The 20,646-nt window shown below is 43.5% G+C and overlaps 1 protein-coding gene across 2 annotated transcripts in view; it reads right to left on the reverse strand.

Moving 5' to 3' along the window:
* LOC119500518 (rho GTPase-activating protein 20-like) overlaps window positions 1-20,646 on the reverse strand; it is a 65,307-nt gene that overhangs the window by 21,217 nt on the left and 23,444 nt on the right. The window contains exons 1-3 of one of the 2 annotated variants that reach the window (XM_037790291.1): window positions 14,880-15,115; window positions 11,610-11,695; window positions 1,204-1,380 (exon numbers count right to left, since the gene is read on the reverse strand). In XM_037790291.1, the coding sequence (XP_037646219.1) occupies window positions 1,204-1,380; window positions 11,610-11,695; window positions 14,880-14,954 (338 nt within the window). In that variant the 5' untranslated portion in view covers window positions 14,955-15,115. Of the gene's footprint in view, window positions 1-1,203; window positions 1,381-11,609; window positions 11,696-14,879; window positions 15,116-20,646 lie in introns of those variants that run through there. The other variant, XM_037790290.1, reaches the window with a different exon arrangement.

Genomic DNA, 20,646 nt, shown 5'->3' on the forward strand with positions numbered 1-20,646 from the left:
CTCTGCCGGAGGGGTCAGCTCCACCCACCGGCTCATGACTCCTATAGGGCCGACCACAGAGCTCCCGCTGTGTCTACACTGAGGGGTGGGGGTGTGTGTGTACAGTACAGTAAGTAGAAGTACACAGAGCAGAAGTCTCTTTCCGTCTCTACGTGTCTATGTGTTTATATATGTGTGCGTTACTGCATGTACTGTATGTGGACTTCAAAAACCTAAATGTGCTCTTTAAGGGTCTATTTTTGAACATGGTTGTGTGGCAGTTAGTGGGTGGGGAGCCCCATACTGTAGGCCCGAGGCAGGCCAGAGAGGCTTTGATCTGAGCCTGGCTTCATATGGATTTAATGGGCTGGGAAATAATTATATAGTGGGGAGAAAATGAGGGAGGGAAGAGTGAAAGAAGCGGGGGAGTAAGAGAGGAGGAGAATTTAGGGAAAGATAGTAGAAGGATGTAACTCCATCCTCTACAAACTGTTTTTGCTATCAGCGTTAATCTGGGTATAAACGGTAGGATTTTAGAAATGTTGCGTAACTCCTACTCCGACTGTACGAGTTTGCGATGTGAAGACAAAGCTCACGATTTATGTGCACTGTACGGTCCGATCGTCAGCCACGACCTGAGCGCTCACACTCGAGCCGTTCTGTTCTGTTGCTGTTGACAGTTGTCAATAAAGATTTGTTTGAAAGCTCCGAGGCAGGTAGAGTTTGTCAGTGGATGTCACATTAATGCTAACAAGGCAGAAACGTGCTGCCTTGATCATCTGTGCCATCCTGTCTAAAAATGTCTAAAAAAAAGAGGCGCAAATCGGCTCAACTGTGTAAGAGCCCGCGGACGACATGTCAGAAATTCATCTGACTGTCCGACGTCTGGTCGGGAGGAGTTAATCCGTCCTCGGTCCTCCCTGTACACGCACGGCAAACGACGCAAACAACGCCCGATTAAGCTGAAATTCAGTCCGACTCTAACATGAGTCATCCGAGTCTGAAATTCGTGCCAGAAACGGGCTGAAATGTTAAAGTGTGTGCCCAGCTTTAGAGAAACAACTAGATGAAATGTTGCTTCTTTGTTTCTCTAATTTGTTTCTTTGTCTATTTTTTTTCCTGTTTACGTCTCCCTGTCTCCGTTTTCCGTCTCGCTCACACGACCACATAAACACACACTCCTTCGTCCTCTCTGTCATTTCACACAGACAGGAGGAAACTTACTTGGCCTTGGCGACGAGCAGCGTGTCGGTGAAGAGGAAGAGGTGTCTCTCCTGCGTCTGCAGGCCCGTCTTCAGCTGCGTTTGGACGTGACCCAGGAACAGGCGGCGTGGACACTCGGCCAGGAAGGCCTGGACCAGGGGACAGGACTCTGGGCTGACCGGCGTCATGCAGCTTTCCCTGGAGGAGAGACAAAGAGTGACATATACTGTTAGACACGTGGTCGGGATGTGTTTGGAGAACAGGTTTGGATGTGGTTGGGCTCAAATTCAAGTCAAGTCAGGTCAGTTTTATCTACCAATGTTCCTCAAGGGGCTTTACAATCTATCATTCAACACACAGAGGGAGAGAAAGACAAGAGGGAGGATGAATCTCCTGGAGGATGAAGATCCAAAACATCTGGAATGAGGCACCGACAGCCAGAAGACAGAGAGAGGTACTATGGTATGTAGGATTTTAAGTGTCATGACTGAATATTTAGATGTGGATGAAGTCTTTGAATTCGACAGCCGCCCGTATTTATTTGAGCCAGAGTACACGGATATTCAGATTTCACTGCCCTCGCAGCTCGTTTAGCGGCTGCCGTCTGCAGCGTTCTCCCTCAATACTGGACCAGTTTCAGAGTTTGTTGTCCCCATTAGTCACTTAGACACACAAACGTGGGAAAATAGGGCTGAAAAATACCAAAGTTATCCTTAAAGTGAATGTGCAGAAGTGTGAAAAAGGAACAAGCCATCACTGAAGGTGGCATCATGAAGAGGAAACTAGCTGAAAATGAAGAATCTAATTATTTAGTGGCTGGAGGCCAAAACCAAGAAGCTAAGAATAAATTAACATGGCTTTATTCATTCCAGTGTTTTTATTGTATTAGCACTCGGGGGATTTTCCAAACTCGTGGAATAACGAAGCAGCAGCGAGTATGTAACTGAAAAACATGTTGTGGTGAACCAGACTTGGAAAAAGCTGTGAAAAGGCTCGAATGTCCAAACAGCTTGTTGCAGCGTAATTAAAGTCCCAAAGTGGAATATTTACCGTGTTATTTCCTGTACTTCCTTCACTGATTCCTCACAGTTGGAAACCACACACATAACCGAGCATTATCAGTCAAATAAATACTGGACTGTTGGACCTGCGGTGTTCGTTTGGCTCCAAACGTAGTATTATTTGCATGTTTTAGAGCTGCACAGAGACGCCTCTGTTCACTGAAACTGCCATAAAATACTTGTTTTGTTTGTTCGTTACTGACAGAAAAATCATAGTTTATCTTTAATTAAAATCTTGTTTCCCTGCTGTCAATATGCCCGGCTGATGGGCTGATGTAAACAGAGGGGAATTATTTGGAGGAAGAGGAAATAGTTTGAGGGCTCCATCCTTTCCTGTTTACCCTCCAACCACCAGATAAAAGACCTATATCTCCACTTACACACACACACGTACACATTTTCTACCTTTCTGTGTCTCTAAACATCAACACACGCCGCCTGCTCTCTCACGCATGTACACACCCTCTTCTTACTGTCACATCCTTGATTTCCACGAGGACACACACACAATACTGTTGGTAACCTTCAACAAAGCAGCCGGTGGAAGTCCAAGCTTGGATCCTCTCATACGTTGCGTAAGTGATGTGTTACGTCATTAATTAACGAAGAACAGACGGCCACACTGGAGTGCTTCTGCTTTTTTCCTCTTTGTGTGTCGTCCAGAAATAAGTCCAAAGGGGGCTGAAAGAAGTCAATCAGCAGTGATGAATGAACCCAATTAGACATTGACGCTGGACGGGACGAGTCGGAGCTGAGAGTAAAAACGGGTGGAGGATATGGAGGAATATGTCCCATTGTTTTGTATAAAAGGACATGACACCACGTTGCTATAACGATTGCAGAATCAACAGTTGCAAAACAATCAGCTATTGTTCCTGGAAGAAAAAAATACTTTCCATGTGGTATACTGAGAAATGATTTTACCCCCCTTTGAACAACATAACTCATGCACCCTTCAACGGCTGCAGATTCAGCATTTCTTTCTTTCTTTGTTGGAGCGCTGCTAAAACATTTAAATCTTCATTTTTGGTGTCAACTCCTTCAGCATTCTGTGACAAGCCTTGATATCTTTCCCCCTTCCCTTTCTCCAAAGAAGTTCATAAAGTTCAAAATGAGTCGTCTCCGTCCCTGACATGTGACTCCCCCATTTAAAGCTCAGCGTGTACTGGATGTCTCAACATGACAGTAACTGCTCTTATTATTTCACCCACATCAAGGACCCCAAAAATCCTCCTAACATCCCTCTGCAGTGGCATGACATTAAAGGAATACTTCACCCCCAAAATGAACATTTGTATATCAGTTACTAGAGCTGCATGATTCATCAAAGTTCTATCCAAATCGCAGTATGGCCGAAGGAAGGTTAAAGGTGAAATGTAAATGTGTCTGCTCTGTACGGAGTCTCAGCTCTGAGCAGCAGGAGTCAGATTTCACACGCGGGACGAGAGAGAGTCGACAGACAAGACGATGGTGGAGGATTTGGTGTCAAAGCGAAAAGCAAAAGCGATAATATTTGGCAATATTTCAGATTTAAACCCGATACTATAAGGGAACCATAACGTTAATGAGGTAATCGCCGTGTGGAGGACGGAGCGGTCACAGCCGGTGTGCGCGGCAAAGCGGAGCTAGATGGAAACCTGCGGCCCTGCAGCGAAATCTGGGCCAGTTTTAAATACTAATGTGTTAAGTGAAGATGCATGTGTTTGTGAAGTAGTGAGCATCCAACTGGATCAAGAGACTTGGATTATACTGCACCAGTTGTGTGAGAATTTGTAAACGGATGAGTTGACTTCAATTCATCAAGACTTTTCTCTGTTGTTTGATTCTCCGTGGAGGCATGAGAGAAAACAATTCAGGAATCCAAGGTAACACGGGGTGAGTAATTGATATATAAACGGTCATTTTGTGGGTGAAGTTTTCCTTTAATGTCATGCTACTGCAGGAGGACAGCACAGGGGTAAAGGACCACCGCAGAGGGACGTTGGGAGGATTTCGGGGTCCTTGATTAAGTTGCTCTGGGATTAACGCGGAGCAAAAGTCTCAAAAATTCCCATTGAGTTCATCAACACATCCTCCTCTGTTCCCGTTGTCCGTGCAGATCCGGGAAACGCTGCTGTCAGAAGAGCCCACACTCACACACACACTAACACAGACGGACAAACCTTCCTGTAAAGACCCTTTCAGGACAACATCTTCCGTATTCAGCACACATCCCCCCCTCCTGAATGTGGGATTGACAGCTGAGCCGGCCGCCCTTTGGATCTGACGGACGAGCAGCTAATGGCTCCATTGTGCATCATGTGATGTTGATAAATGGAGCGCTCTGCCCGCCCGCGCAGACATGGCCACCTTTGTTGAGGCACGGCACCGTGCGGGGACGACTGTTGACTTTTTGGATCACAATAAGGAGGCCGGTTTACAATGAAGCACACGACACAGCATACTAATGTACCAGCATGAATAATTAAACAGATTCCTATAGAACATACTGATCTTATCAGCATTAATCACAAAGTAGAGCGCTGACGAGTCGATTTGATTTATATCCCCAAATCACAGATTTGTCCAAGAGGGTTCTCTGTCCTTAGACCCTCAACGAAGAAGCAAAGAGACGAAACTCCAGTGCTTTTTTGACAACAGCCGAAGCGCTGCCACCATTTTGAACTGAAAACGTCTGTGACCGTGGATATATAAAGAGACGTCTTTGAGGTGAATCAACTTCCCATTAGGAACACTTAAATATCCCTCATTTAAATCAGGATGACAAAAAGTTTAATAAATAAATAAGTAAATAGTTATAATAGTATGCATATTTATAATATGTTTAATAATTTAGTTGTGTTTAGTTGTACTACATTCCTGTTAATGTACACATCTTTGCCTCAAAATAAGACTGGTCCTTATTTAAAGTGTATCTCCTAGAAGCAAAATAAACTTTTACCCAAAATAAAGTCTACAGAGTACTTCACTTGTATGCTATATTCCTGCTAATTAACAAATTGTTGCATCAAAATAGGAATTAATATAGTAAGGTTGTTCTTCAGCTGAATTCAGTGCATTTTCATTTGGCCTTTAAAACAAATACAGTGTATTAATCCTGTACTCTGGACTGCAGCCGCAACATTCAGGAACGTTTTTCACAGGCTGAAGGCGCACACACAGTGGTATGAAAGCTTCCCAAAAGTGAAGCCAAAACATCTGGATCGCCCCCCCCCCTGCCCCCACCTCCCCCCGGTGGCTGGCTGTTAGTTTAGGAGGCGCTTGATTTGATACGCAGCAGAGTTTTCCATGAGCAGAGCATTTTAAAAGTCAATATGGCAGTCGATCATGTTCATTTAATTGTGGGAAGCCTAAATTGTGATTGCGATTAATATCCGATTAATTGTGCGTCTCTGAGTGAAACGATCCAGATGAAACAACAGAAAGAGACGAAGCGACTCGGCACAGTTCATGTGGACCGACACGTCTGTTGTTGTTGCATCACTGCTTGTGTTTGTGCAGCAAACACACACTGAGAGCTTAAATCATGGAGGCTGCTGGGATGGGACGACCATGATCAACATGCACACACACAGAAGCACCTGTAAATACACACCCCGAGGACAACAGCTGGAACAACAGCTGCAACTTTCTCTTTCTCCCTGATTATATTGTCTTTCTTTGCTTACATGTCCATCATCTCTCCCTCTCCTCTTCATGCTATCATGTTTCTGTTTAATACCTTAATGCTCCCAAACAGCTTAACCCCATTAGTATACGTTCAGTTTAACATTTTACATCCACTGTTACGTCACCTCAGCTGTCCCACGGTCCACCCAGACGGAGCAGACTGAGTCCCTGAGGGCAACAATGACACACACACACTTATATAAGAGTCCATCTGTTCTGCTTTTTTTAAATAATACTGACTCTCTCTGTGTCTTTGTGTTTGTATCATCAGTTTGTCTGCAGCTGATTTGCCCCTGGTAGCAAATAATGTGACTCTAAGGCCACCAACACATCTGAAGCTGTTATGGCATCGATTCAAGAAGAAGTGAATGAACAGAGAGATGCCGGCTGGAGGAGCAACATGTCATCTCTGACTGGGATAGCGAGTCAGCGTGTGTGTGAATTTGTGGGAAAGAAAGTGTTTGCGTGTCCCACATTGAACTTGTACGTGTGTGTTTGTGCATCAGCAGCAGTTTGACCTCTTTCTCTCAGATAAAAGCCGTCCAGACAGGCGTCCATTGGCGGCTCAGTGTTAGTATGTGTGTCAGACAGAGGAAAGAGAAGGATTTGCCCTGGGCTCGTTTAGTGCCGGGTTTCGGTACCCATCACTAGTGCTCTTACAAATGGAAAAAGAAATGAATGAATCATGGCCCATTCTTCATCTGAATTTTGTTATTTGAAGCTGGTTTGAATTGATGTAGAGCTATTTACAGAACAACAACTATTTGAGGTTAAGAAGCTGTGAAGACCTGAGAGGTGAGCTACGATATAGTTCACATTACACGCATAACTTCATGGAGAATCCAAAGAAGATGCCGTCGTCCTGCCCACACTGTGTGAGGTCGACAGGAGAAAGTGAAGAAACACTGAAGCTAGAAACATCGACCAGGTTTTTAAAATCAAATTTCACATCTTTTCCAACCGTCTGTCTCCGTCATATGTCCACCTGACTCTCTGAAACAGATCATTTCCATATAGGCAAAACCATAACATCATCCCTGGCTGACACACAATGCTCTCCATGTAGCCAGAGGAAACACAGAGGATGAGGTCAGACTACTGAAACTGTCAGCCATGATATCCATGATGTGTGTGTGTGTGTGTGTGTGTGTGCGTGCGTGTGCGTGTGTGTGTGTGTGTGTGTTCTCATATTTGTCATTTTGAGGACCAGATGTCCTCAAACAGCCAGAAAAATTCTCTCTTTTTCGAAGAGCTCAGGTTAGGACTCTGGTTTCAGGAGATTAGGGATTAAATAAATACAGAGATATCCACACAGCCATATTAGAACAAACCAGGGTTATTATAGCCAGCTAGAACTGAAACTAAAACAAAAATAAGCAGAGAGAGAAACTGAAACCAAACTAAAAACTAAACTGAAACAATATCGCCTGGTTAAAAAAGTAATAAAAACAAAATAAAAATGACCGTAAATTCATTTCAGTTTTATTTTTTTAGCTTTGATATGTTAGGATGGTCTCATACAGCGTTCATAGCTATACCTAGGAAAAGTAATGCACTGTAATTCGTATATATATCCCACAAAAATGAATTCAGATGTAATCCACGTCATTGTGAACCGGGAAGTATAAAGAGCGACAAACGCCGCGTAGGGAGGAGATCTCAGTGGATGGGTGGATCAAAAAACACTTTCACCCAGGAGGCCGCTGTCGGTGTCCCGTTAGAAACAAGAAGCCAGCGCTGATTAATATGTCATGTAACTTCTGTACTTAAGTTAACACCACTTCCAGAGTTATTTTAACCCAAACCGCGATGTTTTCCTAAACCTAACTACGTCGTTTTGTTGCCTAAACTTAACCAAGTAGTTTCCTGTGAAGACGGAAGTTTATTTTGAAAAGACTGTCCACATGTAACGAGCAGAAATTGACACACTAAAAATGAGGAATAACTTTTTATAAGATATCTAATGAACCCTTGTATGAGGATGTATATACGTTGTATGAATATATCGTCACCGAAAACAGGAGACTGCATGAATTTCCATCAATCTCGTCACATTGAACCACAGGAATTGAACAGGCTTTACCTTCCAGGAGATGGCGCTATGACGCAATCTTCTTCACATCGGACACTAAAATAGCATTACAGCCGTTCCTACACAGTTCTCCAACCACGTATGTATACAGCTACAAACATCTGAGACATTATAGCTAACAAAAACAAACTAAAACTAAATATATAAACTTAAACTATCAAACACAGTCTGACGGAGAGGCTGTCGTACTGTTCGTGTCCCTTTGTGGCGACTCTGTGGCTGTTACTGAGTGAGAGTGTGAGCTCAGCGCTGTGAGCCAATCATATGGTTTTATGCTTTATGGTGCAGCCACCTTCCTCCCTGCAGTATACATTTCACTGCCTGAGGAGGAGGAGGAGGAGGAGAGCCATACTGCAGCTATAACACCCTGAACTGTACTGTACTGTAGCGTAGGCCTCGAGGCTCAACGATGACGTTATCCTGCTGGATGAGATGCACGTGTGTGAGAAAGTAGTGTGAAATATATTAAACAGGGCTTCAGTGGTTAACACTGTTGCCTCACAGGAGAAGGTCGCAGGTTCTGTGTGGAGTTTGCATATTCTCCCCGTGTTAGCGTGGGTTTTCTCCGGGTGCTCAGGTTTACTCCCACAGTCAAAAGACATGCAGGTTCATTGTTGACTCTAAATGTCCCGTAGGTGTGAATGGTTGTCTGTCTCTATGTGGCAGCCCTGTGATAGTCTGGAGACCTGTCCAGGGTGAATCCCCCCCCCCACCTTCACCCAATGTTAGCTGGGATGAATAGGATCAGATGATGGATGGATGGATGGAATATATGAAACTCTTGTTATATGTTTATATGCATATTTGCAGGCATCAAGCTGATGCTCCAAACTACAGTCGTAGAATGAAGAAGGTCATCACATAAGAGCTTCTAGAGGCATATTTGGGTGGAACACAAGTAGGTTTATATCAAATGATAAAAAAACAAGTTGAAAATGGAGGAAAAAACACCACAAACATCAACGTTTGAGAAGCATCTCCCTGTGAAAGTTGTAGCTTTGCCTTGCTAACACAACGCTAACTAGGTCTGTCCTCCACCAAAGACATTCTCAGTCGACTAGCACTCGATGAGTGACTCGATTACTTGATTTAATCAACAGATCTGTAAGTTTCTCCACAAAGAATCACACAAAAGCACCACTTTAAATCTGGTGTTGATCAGAAATCTCCTCAGAAGTTTTTTGGAAATACATTAAGCATGAAAAAAGCAGAAAAATGACTGAAGAGATCTTAGTCGACTAAAACCAAAACGACTAAGAGGAGGCAGCCCTAATGCTAACACAGGGCTGGAGACGAGTTTCTAAACTGTAACCATGTTTAATAAATGATCCTAACACAGGTTCTATTGTGTTTTTTGACATGGAAACCAGTAATTTTGAATAAAAATCCTCCTGCTTATGTTTTGTAATATTTCCTGGTGCTGTTGGAGAAAGAGCACGGAGGTGATGCAGTAATGAGTCCGCCGCTGTACGCCAAGTCCTGCTGGCAGACCCCATGTACCCATTAAAACTGCATTAACAGGACTTTAGGGTGTTTTTATACAACAGTTACCAAAACACAGAGATAATCTGAAAAGCTTTTAAAAACAAAGAATGAATTCATAACACAAGAAAAAAAACACAAAGAGGGATCAGTAATAATGTTTAAGACTGCCGTGACCTTTAACCTCTACCTACTGTGAGTCACCTGACCACAATCTCTCCCCCGTGAACATCCGGACATTAATGAACACCTCACACACACACTCACTGACATGACCCCCCAGGTGACCCCTACACCTCCCGGTGAGAGGTCAAAGGTCAGTGGTGACAGCTGAGAGCGGCTCCATACCTCCTCTAGACTTGTGTCAGACTAAATGACCTTCACTCAATAATTCCGTCTGTCTCGCCCCGTCCTCTATGTCTACTACTGACTGAATATGTGAGTTGTCTTTCTCACTTTATTCAGCCCCCGGAGCACTGATGACCCATTTACCAGTGTTTCCCTCAGCTCTGGTCTAAATGGACCAGTTTCACAGTTGAGTCCTGCAGCCTGATCTCGCTCTGCAAACACTACGAGCTGCCACCATCACCATCACCATCACCATCACCATCACCATCACCATCACCATCACCATCACCATCAGCATCACACGTTATAAACATGTCAGCTTCATCACCAGCCTCATTAGAGAAAGTACGATGGGATAAGAAACCGAGATTTTAACGCCTAAAAGTGCTTTCTGACATTCCCTTTACGGGATCCTGATGCACGTCATTTTGGCCATTCTTGGTTTAACTTCAAGCTGTTTTCTCAAAGATTGAAAGATCCATCAAAGTCCCCGTTTTTTCCTCTAAAATCCCCCCCAAAAATGTGGCACCAGCAAAGATATAAGAGACAAAGCTTCCAGTAAATAAACGTTTGTCCCCGGGGGGGTTTGTAATGGCTTGTTTCCGACACTGTTAAAGGAAGAGGAAGGGATTCGTGCGATACGAGGGTGATGAAAAAGCCTGATAGCTCCGGGAGAAGTAAGCATTTAAACCCGCTCTGAGCCATGAATGAGTCAGGAGGAGGGAGGCCAGCCTCGTAGTTTGGTTGTTTGAGATGAATTTAAAGCAATGTGGGAGAGAAATATCTGAATCAGGGCTCTCCATCTCAGTTCCTCAAAGTCCAAGGTGACGTATTTAAAAGTCTTGATTCGTCCAAAACCCAAAGAAATTCACTTTAATATGATATAAAACAGAGAAAAGCAGCAAATCTCCATATTTGAGAGCAGCATTTTCTGCTATTTTTGCATGAAAAATTACTTTAACGATTAATCGGTTATCAAAATAGTTATTAATAATGAATGAATAATGAGCCAATGAAAGCTATTAATGAAGGTTCCTTTTAGACAGACGCAGCAGCTTTGAGCTCCTCTTACCGGTGACTCTGGTTGCCAGTAAAGTTCTTCTTCTTCTTGATATATTTATAAAAAAATAAAAATAAAAATCCGTACACTGCACTTTTACTGGACTTGAGCTGCTGCTGCTGATGTTCCGCACACTCGCTTGCAGCATTTTATCATTATTGTATTATGCTCACATTGCTTATATGTTTGTACATATATATGCTCAGATTCTGCACTTTTTATCCCTGATATTTATACTAATCTTTCATCTCATTCGTGCCTTATTTACTGCTTGTAAATATGCGTGACGTCTTTTAATACAATGCACCATTTGAGGTTGACGCAACAGCAACTTCACTATGCTTATATAATGACAATAAAGTTCTTCTTCTATAAAGTCTGCATGTGTAAAGAATAATAAGATGATAGTAGATGGATATTGGTGCAGAAGTTAAGTGCTACTAAAAAGACTAAACAGGCGTCATACCGGAGGAGGATATATATATATTAATAAAGCCATCGGTCACAGCTTTATAAAGTATTCCTTATTAATGAGAGGTACCAGACGTTTATAGGAAGATACTAGAAGAAACAGTAAACTTATAGGTACAACTATGACTGTGCAGCAGCTCCATCTGTTACAGCCTCTACTGAGAGAGGTCGCTGCTCCACTGAGGAACTACATTGACGTCAGCAGCTGGTTCTAGTGGAAGCAGGTCGTGTGTGTTGGTCCTACCTGGACACGCTTCTGGATCTGGTGAGTGCTTTGCTGATGACCAGCGAGGGAGCTGACTGTCGTCTCTGGGCCAACGTCTTCATCTTCTACACAGAGAGAGAGAGAGGAGGAAGAGGGGGATGAGGAGGGTCAGTGGAGGTGATGGTCTGCAATATTCATTTTTAGGTTTGCATCTCATGATGAACAACAAATAAAGCACACATTCAGCACTGTGGTTGTCTGTGGTCAACACAGGAAACCTATGCTAAACTCCAGTGTGAGACTTTAAGAGAGAGGATGTTGGCTGAAAGAAAAGGAGAAGTGACAGCAGTAAAGAAGGAAAAGAGGAAGTGGTTAAAGATAAATGTCAGAGGGACATGGAGAAGGAGAAATATGCCATCTAGCAGTTGCACAATGTTTATGATCCCTCTGATAATCTCACTGTAACATGATGAATTGGACGCTGCCTCACAGAAGTATGACTGGCATCCCTGCAGCCACCGCAGCTATTTCAATTAAACCTAATCTATTTACAACATACCAGAACCACGTGAGCCCTGAACGCACACTGCAGCCATTATATCTGGAGGAAGAACGTCAAACGTAGCGACAGAAATGAAATAAGACGGTACTTATGGGTAATATTCCTCTCCTCTAGAAGTGTTGAAGGACTCGTGTTAGTCGTACGGGACCAGAGATACTACAGAGCAGCATGATATATAACACCAAGTGCATCATGGGAGTGCTGGGAGGAGAGAAATGCATCTACTTTACATTTCTCCAAACATGCTGTTGAGCTGTCGAAAACGATTTAATTACATTTTGAGTCAGTTTAATTGGGTTCATGGTTTGTTGCAAATATTACGGTTGAGATTAGGGTAAAGTTTTCATAAGTTTCATGTAAGAAATGAACCCAGTTCAGTCTGCAGAGTCAGCAGTTTCCATCAGTAATGGGCTTCTGTTTCACAGACTAGGGCTGTCGATCGATTAAAATAGTTAATCACGATTAATCACACCTTTTTTATCTGTTCTAAATGAACCTTGACGGGAGATTTGTCAAGTATTTAATCCTCTTATCAGCATGGGAGTGGGCAAATATGCTGCTTTATGCAAATGTATGTATATATTTATTATTGGAAATCAGTTAACAACACAAAACAATGACAGATATTGATCCAGAAACCCTCACAGGTACTGCATTTAGCATAAAACAATATGCTCACATCATAACATGGCAAACAACAAATGTCAGTGTGTCAGTGTGCAACCTCAAAATCTCAAGTTGTGTTAATGTGTTAAAGAAATTAGTGTTGTTAAAAGGCATTAGTGTTAACGTGTTATTATCCCGTTAACTTTGACAGCTCTGTTGCAGACAGGTTAGTGTCAGATCAGAATGATTGAAGGTCACATGAAGCACTGACATGAAAACATTTGACTCGTCATGATGAGACATCAACGAGGCTTCTTGTGAAAAAGAAACCAACAAGTCCTGATGTCTTAAGAGTCATCAAGTCTGCAGAAACCAAATAGGAAGTGTGGACCAGTCAGAGTTTTCATTTCAGCTACCTCTGCAGGATAAACACTGATGTATACCACATACAGTATGCACATGCTCCTGTCATGCATCATGTCAAGTACAGCTCAACGTTCAACACAAACACCTCCTGCATGAGGAAACTCTGCAGTTGTTCTCAGTGATGATAAAGCAAAGCTCCAGTTTCTCTGACAGCTCATTCCTCACAACTTATACCAACACAGCAAAACTACCCAAACCAGGCCAAAGTGCAGCAACTGCTCATAAAATAAAGGAGCTACAGTAACAACATTTGACTAACAGTGAGCCCCGCAGCTGGGAGGACGTGGTGAAATACTTACAACAACATTACACGAGTAACCGGATTCTGCTGCCAGAAGGTGACGTATTGGGTTGAAGAAAGGGAGGATAACTACTGTACCTGTTGTACAGTAAACTGTTAACCATCATGCATTGGTAGATCTGGGTTGGTTGGGTTAAAGGATATTCCAAAGTTTAGAAAGCAACACGTTTATCTGATATCTCTTTGTGTCGGTTGCGTTGGAGGTCATGACTTCACTTTTTATTTCAAACTTTTACCACCAAAAAGCTGCACTTTTACCACATCAGAAGCTCACCTTCACCACTCACATCCTGCCTGCTGGAAGATGCAGTTACACCTTTTAAACAGGCGCTGGATGGGGGCGCTGTTTACTGCAACTTAACCACAGATTCACCTCCTCTGTCTGCCTGTCTGTGTCAAGGAGCAACTCTGAGGTCACAAAGCTACAATAAATAATAATAACTGTCACAATGTGGAGGGAATTTACTGGAAAGTCAAAGCTTAAGATTCAAATTTATATTTTATGTTTTTTTTAATTGCTCTGAGTAACTAGAGAGAAACCAGACCTGGTGGCTCCACAGTTCAGGAATCATTCCAGTGTGTTTGTGTGGTGACTCCTGTCTGTCTGATTAACTAATAATCACTATCAGCAGCACATTATCCTGCTCTGTTATTTGGTTCCTTCTCGGCTCCTCAGCTCAGTCAGACAGTCTGTTTTATCAGGAGAACAATGAAGAGACTAATAGTGAAGTTCATTTGGGCGTTTTTCTTGGATAAAAAGTTGTTTAAACATGTCAGGATTTGGTAGCATTAATAGAAAATATCAATATGCAGGAGCTTTTTTTTCTTGAACACACTTGGAAAACTGCACTCTTCCACTTGCACATGAAAATACTGAGATTCATCAGATAAATCAAATCTAGCACACTGAATCGTATTGAATAAAAGATGGAAAATGTTTAAAATACTGATTCTATACTTCAAATGCAACCACTGCAGAGTGACACCACCAGCATCAACTTCATCATGATTCAGTTCAAACCGAATGAAAGCAACAAACTAGTAGCCAAACTTCTGCACATTTGCAAGAATATCAAGAAAAGGAACTCAATAACAAATGATAGAAAATGATGCAATGAAAGCCCAAAAAGCTGAGATTTTATAGAGAAACGTTTCATCTCTAATTTGGTCTTTAAACTCTAGAAAATAGACACAACATATGAGAGTTCTTTGCAGAGATATGAGAGTACGATGCCAGAAAACAGCAGTTTCACATCTCCTAAGAGTGCAACTGGAATAAACTAGTGTCTCCTCAATGAGCAGCTCGGTGCGTAAAAGCGCACAGATCTGTCCACATGGAGCAGCTCTCCATCAGCAGCAGGAGGAGGACAGAGGAGGACAGAGGAGGACACAGAGGAGCTTCTGTCTCTTGTACCTTCTTGTTGTCTCCCGTCAGAGAGTCGGACCGGTTCTGTCCCATGGTCCCCTGCTGCGGTGACATGCTGTCCATCAACACTGGTACTGGATAGATCCACGGTATATTCCCATGATGGCTCGAGTTAGTTAGTCCACAAGTTTATCCGTTTATCCCATGATGGAGAGGAAGAGGAGGAGGAGGAGGTGAAGCCTCTCTGTCTGTCTGTCTGTGTGTCTCTACTAGTCTGAGGTCTCTGCTGAGTCTCCGCTCCGCCTCATCTCTCTCTCTCTCTCTCTCTGTCATTCAGCAGAGATGAGACGCACCACTTCCTATCTGACTTTTCAAAATAAAACCTAGTTTATGAAACGGCTGTTTTTTTTGTGTGATGTGAAGCAGCAAAATTAAAACAGCGTATAAAGTCGAGATAAAGGAAAATATTTGAGCGTGACCTTCAACATTTACAATAAAAAAACAGACTAATGATTCAACACTACTGTGTCCTCACCAGAGTCAAAATGGACAAAGACAAAAAGGCAATTCATTGGATAATTGGTTAAAGAGACTGTTTGTAACTTTCAGAAGTGCTGTTGGCCGTTAAGTCAACTAAAGTCAGCGTCGGGTTCGCGCTTGTGCTCGTTCTAAATAGACCTGAACGAGCATCGCTCAACACAGTGAGGCGACACACGTCAGCTAAAAGCACAATATCACTCTATATTTCAGCTGCTTGGCAGTAATGTTAGCTGACCAGACCAAGGGCTCTCCATGAATCAATGCTGATCCTAGTGTTGGCTTCTCCTGCTTCAGCCCCGCAGCGAGTAACGTTATCATCTCCTGACTGCGCCTGCAGGGAGACACCGGCACCCGGTCAGAGACGATAACGTTTCTCTCTGCAGAGCCCCGTCACTTCACAAGACACGGGAAACCTCTGTTGGTCTGGAGGAGCTGCAGCAGTTATTTCTGCACAAACGTCCACTGAACATTCACTAGATATTCTCAGAGCTAAACTAACTCTTCTGTAGTGTGGAGTGAGCAGCATGCAAATGAGGTGAAGCGAGAACGTGCGCGTTGTGTGAGTGAAGGCAAGCAGGCAGAGGAGCGGTCTGAACAGCGTAGCCACACGCGAGCGCGCATGGGACACCGACCCAGTAGATTTATACGTGTAAAACGTTACAAACAGTCCCTTTAAAATAGCGTATAAAGTCGAGATAAATTCAGTTCTCCATCATTCAGGCCCAAGGGCTCAAACTGTGTTGAGAGTAATGAATCCAACATGTGTCTCTGCAGAAGCAGTGAGTGGATAATGTCACCACCTCATCACAACACAACATCAACAGAAGCTAGTCCTGCTTTATTAGTTTATGTTGTCACCACGTCTTGTAGAAGGATCTTGTTTAAAGATCTGGTTTTAAGAGGTTTTGGAAATTTGCTTCAGGGGGTTCAACAACTGACAAAATCCTGAGAGCAGCAGGATATGTCACTGTACAGGGAATCAGTCCCCTTATGATTGTAAATAATTAAAAATACAAATAGCCTGAAAGACCATGAGAAGAGAAAAACTAACTTCCAGGCAGAACCTGGAAAGTGGAGCTAAACATCCAGTATGTGAGTTATTCCTTTACACTTATGCACCAAAGATAATCTAATTTGAGTTATGATGTAAACATATTGTTTGTTACTTGTGGAAATTTATGTAATATTAAGTTCTTTTCTGCGTTTCCAAACACGTGTTGCTTCAATTTTGTCTCTATAATCTTATTATAATCTCATCATCTCTGCCACAGTTGTCTAAATGTTTTTGCCAAGTCTTTTATTTTGAAGGCAGAACTACCTTCTGGTCGTTTCCTGTCCTATTCCTCACATCTTGATGCAGCTCATGTACCTGAGAGCTTTGGTTTAACTCTCAGCTTGTAGTGTGTGTTTTTATTTGAAGGGCCCATCACATGTTTCTCCCTGTCTGGCAGCGGTTGGCATATAGAAGCTGACTGTTCTCGTAGGACAGGATGGCGGTTAGCAGGGAGTCCAGGCCAGGTGTAAAGAATGTCCTCCCAGGGCCAAGAATAACATAACAGGACTGATGAGGAGGAATGTCCACACTATTTTTTTTTCCTCCATAGGCATGACGCATGACGCATGGGCCTTCTAGCTGCAGCTCCAGTGTACCTTACAGTGTACAGTAGTGTAGTAGGGTCATTCCCCGAGTGGGTGGGACTGTTGACTTTGAAAAGACTGAACACGCCTCCATCAGAGTTAAACTGATTTGTTGACCATGCAAACACAGTTTAAACATCTCTGTGTGCTTTGGTTTCACAGTTAAAGAGGACATGTCATGCTCTTTTTCAGCTTCATACTTTTGACTAGGTTTCTAGTAGGACATGTTTACACACTTCAACGTTGAGAAACGTCTGAAGCGCTCTTACTCTGTTCTTACTCCGCTCTTACTCCGTTCTTACTCCCAACTCGTCAAATACCGCCGCTTGGTAAGTGGCGCCTGATACTGACCCATGGAGGCCCTGTATGCGACGCATTATTAGACGGTCAGAGCAAGTGACGTATTAAGAGCGTGAGAGTCCTCTTAGGGTGCGTTGGAGGCGAGGTGGATGGGTCAAACAAACACAGGATTTTCACCCAGGAGACCGCTCTTTGTGTCCCGTGTGAAACTAAAAGTAAACTTATTGTGACAAGTCAGCTGTTAGTCACGTGACTCGTTAGTATCGTCAGCCCTGTGAGTCTTTTTTGTCAATGAAGTTAACCCTACCTGTGTTACCCAAACCTAACTTCCTGTGAAAAGTTTATTTTGACCCTGACACATCCAAAACTAACGCTAGACGGGCATCTAGAGCGTCGGTATGTGACGAGTTAGGAGTGAGAATGTGTTGGTGCACCGTATTTTTCCTCTTAAGGCCCAGACTCACCAAGTCGACATCAAAGAACTAGCAGCGATGAAGGGCGACTGTTGCATTGCCTCACGTCGCCTTTGTCCTGGCCAAAAAGTTGCACTTGAACACACCGTAAAGACAACGGCCAGCGGCCGACTACCACGTACGTTCTGCGCCTGCTTGAGAGGATATAACTCTCCACACCAGCAGGTAGCGGTAGTCTATATTCGTCATCCAAAAAGGGGAAACAGGAAGACAGAGGACGGTGGATATACAAGCCGTTGTTTTGATACGTACATGAAACGAAGCGGCGTCACCACTTAGCTTCCTGCCAGATGTTCATGTTGCTGTGAAAATACCTGTGTGTTGGAATGATCAGATAAGATGAAGATGAAAAACTTGTTTTCTTGCTTTCCTCTCACCCGTTTCTCTTCTCGTGCACTGACGCTGAATGATTTTTCTCACCGAACAAGCTCTGCCAGCTCCGCTGCCAATTCAGCATGTTGAATCGGCGGAAAAACTTCCAACACAGACAGACTAGAGCTGTCGGTGAGGGACACACCGAAAAATACTAAACCGACAGACGCTCACCAACGGCCCCAAACTGTCCGACGGCCGGTATGGTGTGCCAAGGTCTTAATTGTTACACACTAGTCCTTTAAATGCTATAGAGACACCTGGAAGTGAATAACCATTAACAGTTTCTTGAATATTCATTTAAGTAATTTTTTGCAAAAAATCCGAACCTCTTTTTGCAGCGACACGAGGCTGCATCACCAAAATCTTTAAAAAGTGTCTACCTGACAGGATTATTTCCCCCAGCAGCCTCTTATCTCCTCTGCACAAACACAAAGGTATGCAACAATTGTTCCGTGTTATCTGTCCCCTGAGAGGTGGCATGCATACGATGATAAGAGCATTGATAGCGCTCGGCCATCCCCCCTTTGATCAGGCATGAAACATACTGTCGGCTTCTGTCTGCCCTCAACTCTACATTCTTTCTCTCTGCGACTAAATCATCCTGTCATCGAGGAGCCTCGCGCGGCCAAGTCACATTTGTTCTCCGATCCATGTTCCCTTTAAGGTTCAGGGGTTAAATGGCTGCTTTGAGTTTGCTGCTCTTTGTCAGGAGGAGTCTGTCTGGAGGGATACGAAGCAAAAAAAGCGAGACTAAATTGAGGGTGTGTCAGAACTGCGGTTGGAAACGCCGCCGGTCGACCACGACTGCCACTGTTTTGTTTCAACCTCCTCTTTGTTCCACTCTGGAAGACGCCGGGGCGCGACAATAAAAAGTGTGTTTTTTCTTTCGGTATCCATGACAAAAGAAAACAACAACACATCTCTCCGTGATAAGTTCAAAACACACATTTTATTCTGGTCACAAACAGATTCTCCTCGTGCCTGAACCGAGCCCTGCAGACGGACTCCGGGTCAGGGAGGAACAGGAAGTCTGATCTAAACCCCCCCCTCGAATGAAGGAATCAATATGTGTCCATGTGAATATCATCTGACATTTCCTTTTAAGTGTGTCTGAAAGGGAATGTGTCCGTCACGCCTGGAGAGGCCGGCTATTAAAGAACCTGAAGCCGGGCAAAGAGAGAGAGAGAGAGAGAGAGAGAGAGAGAGAGAGAGAGAGAGAGAGAGAGAGAGCGGACTTGGACGGCAAACAGTCGATTCCTGAGAGAGAAAATGAGCTGGAGAGAGTCCAGAGAACTCTGACATCAAGGCTTCATTCTTGTCTGCGGAGGGTTGGGGTGTTAGGGTTGCACTTTGCACTGTAAATACAAATGCACCTTCACACACACACACACACACACACACACTATACACAGCTGAATATCTATTTAAAGAGCACTCTACCTCCTTTGAAAACAAACACACATGGATGTGGAGGGCATTTGAGGAGAGGCCACAAGGACATGATGAGCAGCTTTAGAAGCTGGATGCGTAGATAGATGGCTAGATGGATGTGTGATGAATGACAGAGATGCTTCAGACAGACAGGGAGGTGCTGCGACCCAAAACAGCGTCCACCACCGCCGTTGTCGCCGCCGCCGCCGCCGCCGCCGCCGCTGTTGCTACTTTAAGAAGCCAGACTTCCACGTTGCCTGCCAAAAATACATTTTTGTCCCTGAACAGCATAATTCAGATGGTTTCTGGACGACATATGTTTGAGGTATGGCTCTACAAATTCTGGAAAAAATGACATGTGGGTGCAAAATTTCCTCTTTTTTTTTTACATTTTTCTAACCATATTGCCGTGTAGAGGAAACTGTTGCACGTTCAAAAATAAATACGACCGCACGTGGTGTCAATCATGTTTACACACTGACTCCGAAACTTTCGTCCGTCATTAACATTTTCGTTAAGAGGGATGTTTGACCAGAAACTGCTAATTGTACTGACGATTTATTGCTCCGAAAATACACACTCTCCATGCAACAAACATTATTATGCAGAATGACATCATCGGACCTTCCCGTCTCCTTGCTTTTAATGCCTTCCATGGTTGGGTTGGTTAGGTTTAGGCATGAGGAGTGAGATTAGTTAGGTTTAAGGTAATCAGGGTAAGCCAACCAGAGGTAGAGTTGGGCGGGTCATGCCTTCACCGGAAAGGCCCGATGATGTAATTTAGCATAATAATTAGCCATGTGCTTCTGTTTGGAATATCTAGCTGTGTTTCAGACTATTTAGGTTTTGGAATAACGGGCCGTCGGAGCATGGCACCTGTTTGACCACTCAGCGCCATTGTACAAACATCATCATCCAAACTGGCGTCTGATAAACTCATTCACTTCGTCTCTCAGCATAAAGCACTTTACTACTAAGAAATCAAAGAACACAGAGATGCAGGATTTAAAGGTAGATTGTGTCAGCTGATTGCAGAACAGTTTGGAATCAGGGATGGT

This window comes from Sebastes umbrosus, chromosome 13 (genome assembly GCF_015220745.1).
Source record: "Sebastes umbrosus isolate fSebUmb1 chromosome 13, fSebUmb1.pri, whole genome shotgun sequence".
NCBI lineage: Eukaryota > Metazoa > Chordata > Actinopteri > Perciformes > Sebastidae > Sebastes > Sebastes umbrosus.